General features: G+C 41.7%; 2 protein-coding genes across 2 annotated transcripts; both read right to left on the bottom strand.

Moving 5' to 3' along the window:
• Positions 1-681: 681 nt before the first annotated feature.
• On the bottom strand, positions 682-7,606 carry sav1 (salvador family WW domain containing protein 1). Its single transcript, XM_041971349.1, has 5 exons — positions 7,205-7,606; positions 5,632-6,111; positions 2,425-2,695; positions 2,160-2,315; positions 682-1,404 (listed from the first exon to the last, which is right to left on the bottom strand). Exons 1-5 carry the CDS (start codon positions 7,296-7,298, stop codon positions 1,191-1,193), a joined length of 1,215 nt encoding a protein of 404 aa, XP_041827283.1. The 5' UTR covers positions 7,299-7,606; the 3' UTR covers positions 682-1,190.
• A 299-nt stretch (positions 7,607-7,905) lies between these two features.
• LOC121630845 (tubulin alpha-1C chain-like) lies at positions 7,906-9,410 on the bottom strand. Its single transcript, XM_041971351.1, has 3 exons — positions 9,188-9,410; positions 8,953-9,101; positions 7,906-8,874 (listed from the first exon to the last, which is right to left on the bottom strand). The coding sequence occupies exons 1-3, from the start codon at positions 9,306-9,308 to the stop codon at positions 7,906-7,908; spliced, it is 1,239 nt and encodes a 412-aa protein (XP_041827285.1). The 5' UTR covers positions 9,309-9,410.
• Between the last annotated feature and the right edge of the window lie 296 nt (positions 9,411-9,706).

Raw genomic sequence — 9,706 nt, 5'->3', positions numbered from 1 at the left:
ACTGCAGACTTTATTGCTTATATCCTGTTTGCAATCCACAGCATTAGATATTTACAAACTGATGGCACGGTCTGAAAGGTTGAGACCTTCCTGTGTTAACAAAGAACTCAAAGGAAGCTGGAGGTTCTTTACAAACTTATTCTACAAGTGAAAACCAATCAAATGCCCATCTTAGACATTCAAACACATTTCCACTTCATCTTCTTACAGGCCCTATTAAATGGGTGATTAACTGAAAAGAAGTCTTTCATTGCAAACATTGGCTGATCAGCAGAATATGTTTATGTGAACCCGTGTTTAGGTACAATCAGAGCAGACCAGAACAGTCAGGCAAAAAGAAAAATTGAGAATGAAATAAGGAGAAATTACATTGCACTTATTTGGCAAACTTACTGTGTTCATAAGAGATAAAAAAAAGTTCCAGTAGCTTATTTATGTTTCATTAAACACACAAGAATATTCCTGACTTACAGTAATGCCAAACTGAGCTAAAAGATGCTCAAACCTCTGCATCAAATGTGATGCCTCATCTGTCCAGCGTCTTTAAATAAAGACGCATTTTGTAACAAAATTTAAATATCAGTTAAAGTTTTGGTGGATTGTCTTAGAAAGTATACAGAATGTCTTAAAAATAGAAAATACAAACTTTGAGTTATTATAAGAGTATGGTTTCAGTTTATGATGGTTACAAAGCAAAAAAGGGTAAAAAAAAAAAAAAAAAAAAAAATTTGCTTCCTTTCACATGAAAAGAAGCTGAGGGAAAGAGCGACGGAGTAGCTGGTGTTGTTGGGATATGAACAAACGCTGGAATACTGTTATATTTCACTTGATTAAAAAGGCATAATCTCAATGTTTTACCAAAAAATATCCCAAGCAGGGCTTTTAGACACTGTGCTTCTTAGTGTCAAAAACAGGAGTTAAACACTTCAGTTCTCAGGTCAGTCTTTGCAAAAGGAACCACATTTTATTTTATTCTAGTGTTGTTTTTTCCCCACTCATTCATAAAGTGAGAGTCACATCCCCTCTGTCAATCCATGTCCCGACTTCCTGGTTGATATATTTGGATCAAGCGAAGGCACAGATGTGTTTGGTAAGGAGGCAATTAAGAGTCAATCATGATTTCAAAGGCAACTGAAGAGCCGCTCCCAAACCGTGGAAACCTCAGAGAGACGTCCCTGCTGCAGGACAAATCACATGTTCCCTATGAAGTTCTTGTTGGGCTGCTGGCTGTACCACTGCTGTCGCTGTTTGCGGGCCTCCACCTCGGACAGCAGCGCCTGCCGGTACGCCTCGTAGGATTTGACGATGTGTTCCAGCTCCTTCATGAAGAGCAGCTTCAGCATGCCCTGATACGTGTCCAAGTCCGCCAGCTGGAACAGCTCCCACTTCAAGATGTGGTCATACCTGATGTAAAAGAGGGAAAAGACTGATTGCATTTCCAAAAGGCCCTTGTGGGCTGCCTAGATCATCAGTGGTCCTGATGGGTAGAGTAGATAAAAGGGGCTATCAATAAATGTTTAATTTTTACTATAGCTCCCATAAAAGATACAAACATTAGGTGATTAGTTAGAGGCTAAGAGTTATTTTAACTGGGAACAAGCAAGAGTTATTTTAATCTTGTTTGAACACAGGATAATTGCATGTGTGCATAAGACTAAAAATCTACCTCGACTGAGGTTTCAAGAGAAGCTACACCAATACAATATGGTGACATGGAAACACAGCAGACTGCTGATTAATCAGACAATCATCACCTGTAGGCGTAAACAATGCATCTGCAGCAGCAGACATGTTGACACACTTCCTTGATGGGTCAACAGGAGGAAAACATGTATATTGGGTTGTTGTATAGAGTTGAAAATAATGAAATGTTAATCATAAAAAATAAAACCAAAATAAAAAAACAAACAACTTAAAGCCTGACAAGAAGAGGCCTTGAATACCTGTGAGATCCATTCACACATATTTACCCATTAAGAAGTAATTATTTAAATCTCTTTATCTAATTAACTTATACTGAAGTTAGTCATTAAACCGTTTTTCTTCTCTCTTATCTGCTTGATTTTTACCTGGAGCTGTCCATAAGCTAACAAATCACCTATTTAAAAGTTACTAGTGGCTGATTCAAGCCTTTGAGGTGCTGCAAGGACTGTACTCACTTGACGGGTGCACGGGCGTACACCTGCAGCCAGTCTGGGATCTCAGCTGTGTGATATGGGTTAGCTGGTACAAGTACCGGCTGGTTTCTCTCTGCGGCCCGAGGCTGATAGGTCACAGGAGGGGGAAGTGGTGGGGGCTGATCGTAGCGAGGAACGCTGGAATTAAAAGATGCTTTTTTTCCTCATCTAATTCTACATTTTAGTCACTTAAAAGAAATGCTTGGTTAAATAAAATATCTTTTACATCTTTAGATTAATTCCATACCTTGGGGCACAGGGATGTCGATACTGTGCCCTCTTGTTGATATGATCTACGTAGTAAACTCCAAACTCAGCGGACTCCACCTTTTCCCAGCCTGGAGGGAGTCCTTCCCTCTCCAGGGGGTGGCTCCAGTGGGTAGTGTTGGTGTTGTGATCGATGTAGTACTTCCTGCCACGGATGGTCCAGTCAACAGTCCAACCGGCCGGAAGGGGCAGGTCCTCTCCTGTTAGGCTCGAGAGGTTCCCTAGAGACTTGGCCTGTATTCGACCTATGCCTGAGGAAAACAAACATTTTTTTAAGGAACTGAGAGGGAGAGGAATAGATGTCTGACCAAACACACAGCAGAGCAGCTGTCAGCTAAAAGTGCCTCTGGGAAAAAAGAAATATTTTGAGAGATTTCTTAAAAACAGCATGTGTGGGAAAGTGTCATTTAAAGGAGAGGAATGCAAAGCGTTTTAAAGGTCAACCTAATGCAGCAACTGCGTGTACAGCAGGATGAGACAGCAATTAACTGAAGCACTACTTAAAATATGACTTATTTAAGCTTTAGAAAATGCAGTGACTCTGGACATGGCTGCTTAATTGCTTCAACTGAGTGAATGTTGTGATGGAGCATCTCACTCTGATTGATAATGTTTGTTGAATAGTAGGAAGTGGGAGTGTTGTTACTTTTGGACAGGAAGCCAGAGATCTATGCTTGGTCAAGCACACACACACACACACACACAGGCGCTTTCACTTAAGAGAACAAACCCCGGATAGCAGAGCGGGCTCAATCAACATGTCCTGTACTTTTATTGGTGAATAATGTCAGTGAGGAATGTTGGGCCGACAGCTGCACGGATGAGTTAGACTGGCTGAGGAGTATCATGACTCAAAACATTAGAGCCTGCGGGGACCAAGGAAGGCTTAAAAATTAAGGCGATTCTGCAGAGGATGAAGTATCTCGGCAAAATGGCGACTACAATCTGATAAATTCTGCACAAGAGGGACTGCAATAGAGCTGGAGCTCTTTGCCAGCTGCTGAGTTGAAGGGATGGAATGTGTGAGTGCTCCACCGATGTTCACTCCTCCTTCTCCTTCACCTCATCATTTTTACCATCCCACCCCCTTTTAATTTAACAAAACAAACTTAAAAACTTACTCAATACACTCACTGAAAAAATACAGTCTAAGAATGATATGGCCTATGAGTTTTACTGTCACAACATGCCAGTTTTAGTGTGTTTGCAACATGGTGTTGCTAAAAGTGCTAAAAGAACCCAGGACTTGAAGGATTTAGGACTTTTCCCACTGAATTCAACCCAGTTTGGGAAAAAAATAAATAAATAAAAATGATTTAACCCTGGATCGTTTGCATTTCCACTGGGATCTAAAACATGTGACAGTCTGCACAAATTAAAAAAGCATTGTCATTTCTGGCCTTAAAAATATGTGGTTCTGACTCGTTTTGATGGTACACTGACATTCATTATTCACATTCCTTTAGCCATTGTTGCCCTGTGGCATCCCAAGGCTAAGAAAGTGCACTTACTGTACCTGGAATGATAGCCAAAGTGCTTTACATCATACATCACATTCACACACACATTAAAACACTGATGGTGGAAGCTGCCGTGCAAGGCGATCAACCACAATTCATCAGGAGCAATTTGGGGTTCGGTGTCTTGCTCAGGGACACCTCAACATGAATTCGATAGGTCGAGGATCGAACCGGCAACCCTCCAGCTAAAAGGCGACCGCTCCACCCACTGAGCCACACCGCCCTTTACCTGACCACTGCAGCTTGCAGTGCACATGGGTGCAAATGGCTGAGTTTGATGCTGTGTTTACAATCACAAATTACAGTTGATTGATTTATGAGCTATAGTTGATATTTAGACCTAAAATACCTGAGACAGAAAGGCAGAAACAAATTGCTTGGAATACTTTATCAATATGAGAAAAATTTGCTATGAGTCCCACTCTGAAAGTTAACGGGGAAATCTAATAAGTACAACGTCCTCTATAGGGCCATGTTTGGGGCTGAAATATCCCCTTGAGAACTCACCCAGACAAAATTTAGTGGGGAAAATAATTTGAAAAGGAAAATGGCTGCTGGCACACTTGAGGGTTTACCAGCTACAGGGGATTGGTTTATAGTTGTTAGTTCCAACGGCAAGAGAACCAAACTTCTGATTTACTAGCCGTATCACCGAAGCTGCATGAAAATGGCATCTAATACAAGTATCATCTTATCTGCTGTACAGTCACACATTCATTCAGAGTGAGTAACTCATCTGTCACCATGCTCTTATGTGCACTTAACCAGAGGCTAGAATAAAATATGCATGTGTAGACAAGCATAAATAGGTAGCTGAATGGACTTAAGTAAATAGCTACTGTTAACACTAGTAAATATTTTCTTGTTCAGCGTCTTGATAGTACAAACAAAAGACAGTTTTAAAGTAAAAAAAAAAAATGCTTCTGAATCAGCCAGGTGGCTCCAACCAAATATCTCTGATCAAACTCACTGCAAGACTGTAAAATGTGGCAGCAAAGAGCAGTATATGTGAGCAGTTTATGATGAAGACAAAATACTCAGGGCGATCTGCAAATTGCTAGTTTGCAGGCAGAAAAATTTGGCAAACAGAGGTTAAAAAATGCAGAGCCTTTAATGCTCGTTTAACTTTATCCCAAACACAACTATATGAAATGTGATAGGCAGGTCTGATGTAAACTCTACACGTCTACAACAAATTAGCCAAAAAAAAAATTGTTTTGAGAGAATTGGAAAATCCCTGCAATCCCTAACATTTTTAATCTATGGAAACCTACGCACTTACAGCAGACTAGTGTTTACAATGTAAAGCAGCAAGACGCAAATATTTAATTCCTCAGGAAAACTGAACTAAATGTGCTCTTTTGGGCATGAAAAGCTGTGGATTGCATTCCTCTCAGTGGTTTGTGTGTGGTTTAAAAGCCATCCAGAATACTCAAAACAGTAATCATACATCAGCACGGCCCACTTCAGTAAAACTGCACATTTTCTCAGGACCCAGAGTTGAACTTTGTGTTACAAAAAATTCTTACTAACATTTAAGTAAACTGCAGATGAAAATGTGAATTTGTTGAATATGAATTAACATTTCCAGAAATACAAAGACCTAGTTTTAGAAGCATCTAAACTCGTACAATAAAAATTTAAAAGTAAACACATTTAAAGTTTACCTGAGGGGGGTCGACTTGGAGCTGGGGGAGTGTGTTGACGGGAAAGTCTTTGGAAGTTGTGTTCATTGTGTTCATAGTATCTATAGTCCTCAGGAAAGCGATCTGGGACTCTCCTGGGCTGGCGCTGCTGGTGTTGCTGGTTGTCATAATAAGGTTCAGGGTAATAATACCGTGCAGCCTCTCCATTCTCAGACATGGGACTCACGTCTGTGAGGAAGGACTGTGACGAGCCCCGGTACTCGTGTGACAAGTCTCCCAGACTGCGAGGCAGGTATGGAGGCGCTGACATGCGGTGGCTCTCTCTGCGGGCCACCTCATGCGGAGACCTCTGTACAGACGTGCGGAGGACACTCTTGTTACGGGGCACCACAGACTCCCGGTTTGGTGCCACAGGGTAGGAGGAGGGCCCCATCTCTGGTGGGGGACCCTCTGTTCGTCTTGGAATAGTGGGCCCATGGCGGATGAATGACGGCATAAGATCTGCAACCAGGTGAGAGCAAAAGTAAAAAAGATCAACAACACAACTACACAAGTACAATAGTGATTCATTTTTTTTAAAGGCAATGTTTTCCAAATAATTTGAACGTTAAATTTAGCTGGAAATGGTATTAAAGATAACAACAAATGTAAACATAACTAATTAAAGTAGTTAGGCAACAGGTAATAACACACACAAAAAAAGCAACATAGAAAAGCAGAGTCTTTAAAAAACAAAGAATGACAAGTTCAGCTATGAGAACTAATGTTACTTGGCTTAACATTTTAAATAAGTTAAGAATTTAATTAAATTAATAAAAGATTCAGAAAATAAGGGACTATGGTTGGAATCAAATATTAAATTAAACCTGTTTCAACACTTACGTCAAAACGTTGTCTTTGTACCATTTTCAAATTAATATAATGTTTTAAAGAATCAGTCTATTCCTACATTTTAAAGTATCCCAACATTTTTGGCTAGATTTTAATCAGAAAAAAACCCACATTACTTTATGACAAAATGACATTAGCTACTTTAAAACCTTAAGGTTTTACAATAACTCTCCTCTGGGTACTTTCATCAATAGTTTTCCAGGTAATTATTATATAACAAATTACATCCCAGTTACAAGACACCAAGTCTATTTATCATTAGATGACTAAAAACCTATATCTGCAAGTCGGTTTCCAGCGATGAACAGATACAAGCCTAAATAGCACAAAAGTCGTTTAAACAACTAATCTTCCGAGTAAAGTTGCAGTAAATGAGATGAAAGGCCCAGCATGTATTTTTACTGTTATTTTATGTACTTGTCATTAATAAAAACTGTTAGCATTCGTTTTCACAACTTTAGTGATTTTGTGGACATTTCAGTTAGCATTGAACTACCACTTTAGAAGCCTGTTACGGTGTAAATGATTATACATAAACTCCTAAGCTTTTGGACCACAGTGATGTGGTAAAATGTTTCCATACATTAACTTTATAATGCTGGGTCTACGTAAATGTCTACGATTTTAAACTGGTTAACTTCAACTAGATGGGCTAACTTTTGCTAGCTCGAGCTAGCTTGGACAAACAACTTGTTGCGCTTACTTCTGAGGAGCGGCGACGTTTCCTTCTTCACATATTTCCCCTGTACCTCGGCTGGTTTCGACGCTTCGTTTTTACTTTTCTTTCGCGATAGCATAACTCAAGGCTCCGAAACATCAACAAAACCGTGCTGGAAAGTCATGGTACAATCCACTGACTCTGCTACCACACCAGTGAGTTAGCAACGGGTGGAAAGTGAACATGTTCCGCTTTATGTTAGCTAGCAGCAGTTAGCCAGCTAACTCGAGCCACTGTGCAGCAGCAGCGGTCCAGTCGCACGGTTGTTCCTCCTCCACACTGGGGCTAGTTACTGTAAAGTCCTCCCCTGTTAACTGAGAGACAGCAAGCTCAAATCGTGGCAGTGGCAACAAGCTGTGGCATTTCCGGCTGTTGCCACAACTTGCCGTGGCACTTCCGGACACAGAATTAATAAGACTAACAGGGACAAATTTACTCGGGGGGGCATATTCTGGCAGAGCAGTCTGCTGGATGTAGGAAACATGGTGATCTCCTTAACTTTGCAAACTACACCTGCATTAAGCTGAGACACAGTAGTGCAGACAAAGAACACTTTATTTAATTAACAAGGAACAAATAACTTTAAAATAACTGACTTGTTAATAACATAAGGCAGTTTACCTGAACTCAATTTTAACTAAACAAGCAAATTAGGCACATACTGTTTATATAAAACTGCCCGTTTACTACTCCTCTCCCTCATCTTCTTCCCCCACGCTGTCAGCACCAACCTCTTCATAATCCTTCTCCCGGGCTGCCATGTCTTCTCTGGCCTCTGAGAACTCTCCATCCTCCATACCCTCCCCTACGTACCAGTGCACAAAGGCAGGCTTGGCATACATCAGATCGAACTTGTGATTGAGCCGAGCCCAGGCCTCTGCAGTAGCTGTGGTGTTACTCATGTACACAGCCATCTGGACCTTGGCCAGGTCCCCACCAGGTACTACAGTGGGTGGCTGGTAGTTGATGCCTACCTTGAAACCAGTGCGACACCAGTCAACAAACTGGATGGTGTGTTTGGTTTTCATAGAGGCAATGGCAGTGTTGACATCTTTAGGCACCACATCACTGCGGTACAAGAGGCAGCAAGCCATGTACTTGCCATGGCGAGGGTCACACCTCACCATCTGATTGGTTGGGTGAAAGCAGGCATCAGTGATCTCAGCTATGGTCAACTGCTCATAGTAAGCCTTCTCAGCAGAGACAACAGGGGAATAGGTGGCCAGAAGGAAGTGGATACGGGGATACGGCACCAAGTTGGCCTGGAAGTCTGCCAGGTCGACATTGAGGGCACCATCAAGACGCTGAGAAGCAGTGATGGAGGACACAGTCTGACTGAGCAGCCTGTTCAGGTTGGTGAAGGTGGGACGCCCAATGTCCAGGTGAGTGCGGCAAATATCGTAAATTGCCTCATTGTCAACCATGAAGGCACAGTCAGAGTGCTCCAGGGTGGCGTGGGTGGTCAAAATGGAGTTGTAGGGCTCCACTACGGCAGTGGATATCTGAGGACCAGGGTAGACTGAGAACTCCAGCTTGGACTTCTTGCCATAGTTCACGGAAAGACACTCCATCAGCAGGGATGTGAAATCAGAGCCAGCACCTCCACCAAAGCTGTGGAAAACCAGGAAGCCCGGAAGACCAGTGCACTGCTCAGTCTGAAAACAGATGAAAACATTCTCATCAGTCATTTTATTCAAGACAAATATGATAATGTCTGCTTTTAATTGACCTACCAGTTTGCGAATTCTGTCAACAACCAGGTCAATGATCTCTTTACCGATGGTGTAGTGGCCATGGGCGTAGTTGTGGGCAGCATCCTCTTGCCATGTGATGAGCTGTTCAGGGTGAAACAGCTGGCGGTACCTTCCATTACGCACCTCATCTTAGGAAAGAAATTCAAGTCATTATGATTGTAGATACTCAATTCATAATCAGAACGTAAAGTTCATTCAGAAGCGTTTGTCTTACCAAAGATTGTGGGCTCCAAGTCCACAAAAACTGCTCTGGGGGCCTTTTTTCCAGCTCCAGTTTCACAGAAGAAGGTCTCATGAGAAGGATCTCCTCCTCCAATGGTCTTGTCAGAGGTCATCTGTCCATCTGGCTGGATCCCATGTTCCAGGTAGTAAAGCTCCCAGCAAGTGTTGCCAATCTGGACACCAGCCTGACCAAAGTGCACCAAGATACACTCACGCTACAGGGAGGGCAAAAGGAAGTAAATCTGGATTTTCTTGTGTAGTGTCTGATTCTCAGCATTTCATAATTATAATTAATTAACATGGCATAGATTAGTATTATACTACATTGCAGCTGTAAGCAGCCTCCAATTTGCTAAGAGTAGTGAATTTTTGCATTATGCTTAGATGCTCTGCAACACAGCAAAATTCCCAGAACAGGATGTGTACATAAAATTTGAAAAAGCATATGAACATCTTAGAGTGGATAAGTTATCATTCACAGTCTCTGGATGTCTGAGGATTGGTTCCAGAT

Source organism: Melanotaenia boesemani, chromosome 20, assembly GCF_017639745.1.
Source record: "Melanotaenia boesemani isolate fMelBoe1 chromosome 20, fMelBoe1.pri, whole genome shotgun sequence".
NCBI classification, from domain to species: domain Eukaryota; kingdom Metazoa; phylum Chordata; class Actinopteri; order Atheriniformes; family Melanotaeniidae; genus Melanotaenia; species Melanotaenia boesemani.
The sequence above is the reverse complement of the archived record's forward strand: the minus strand, read 5'-3'. Positions and strand labels throughout refer to the sequence as shown.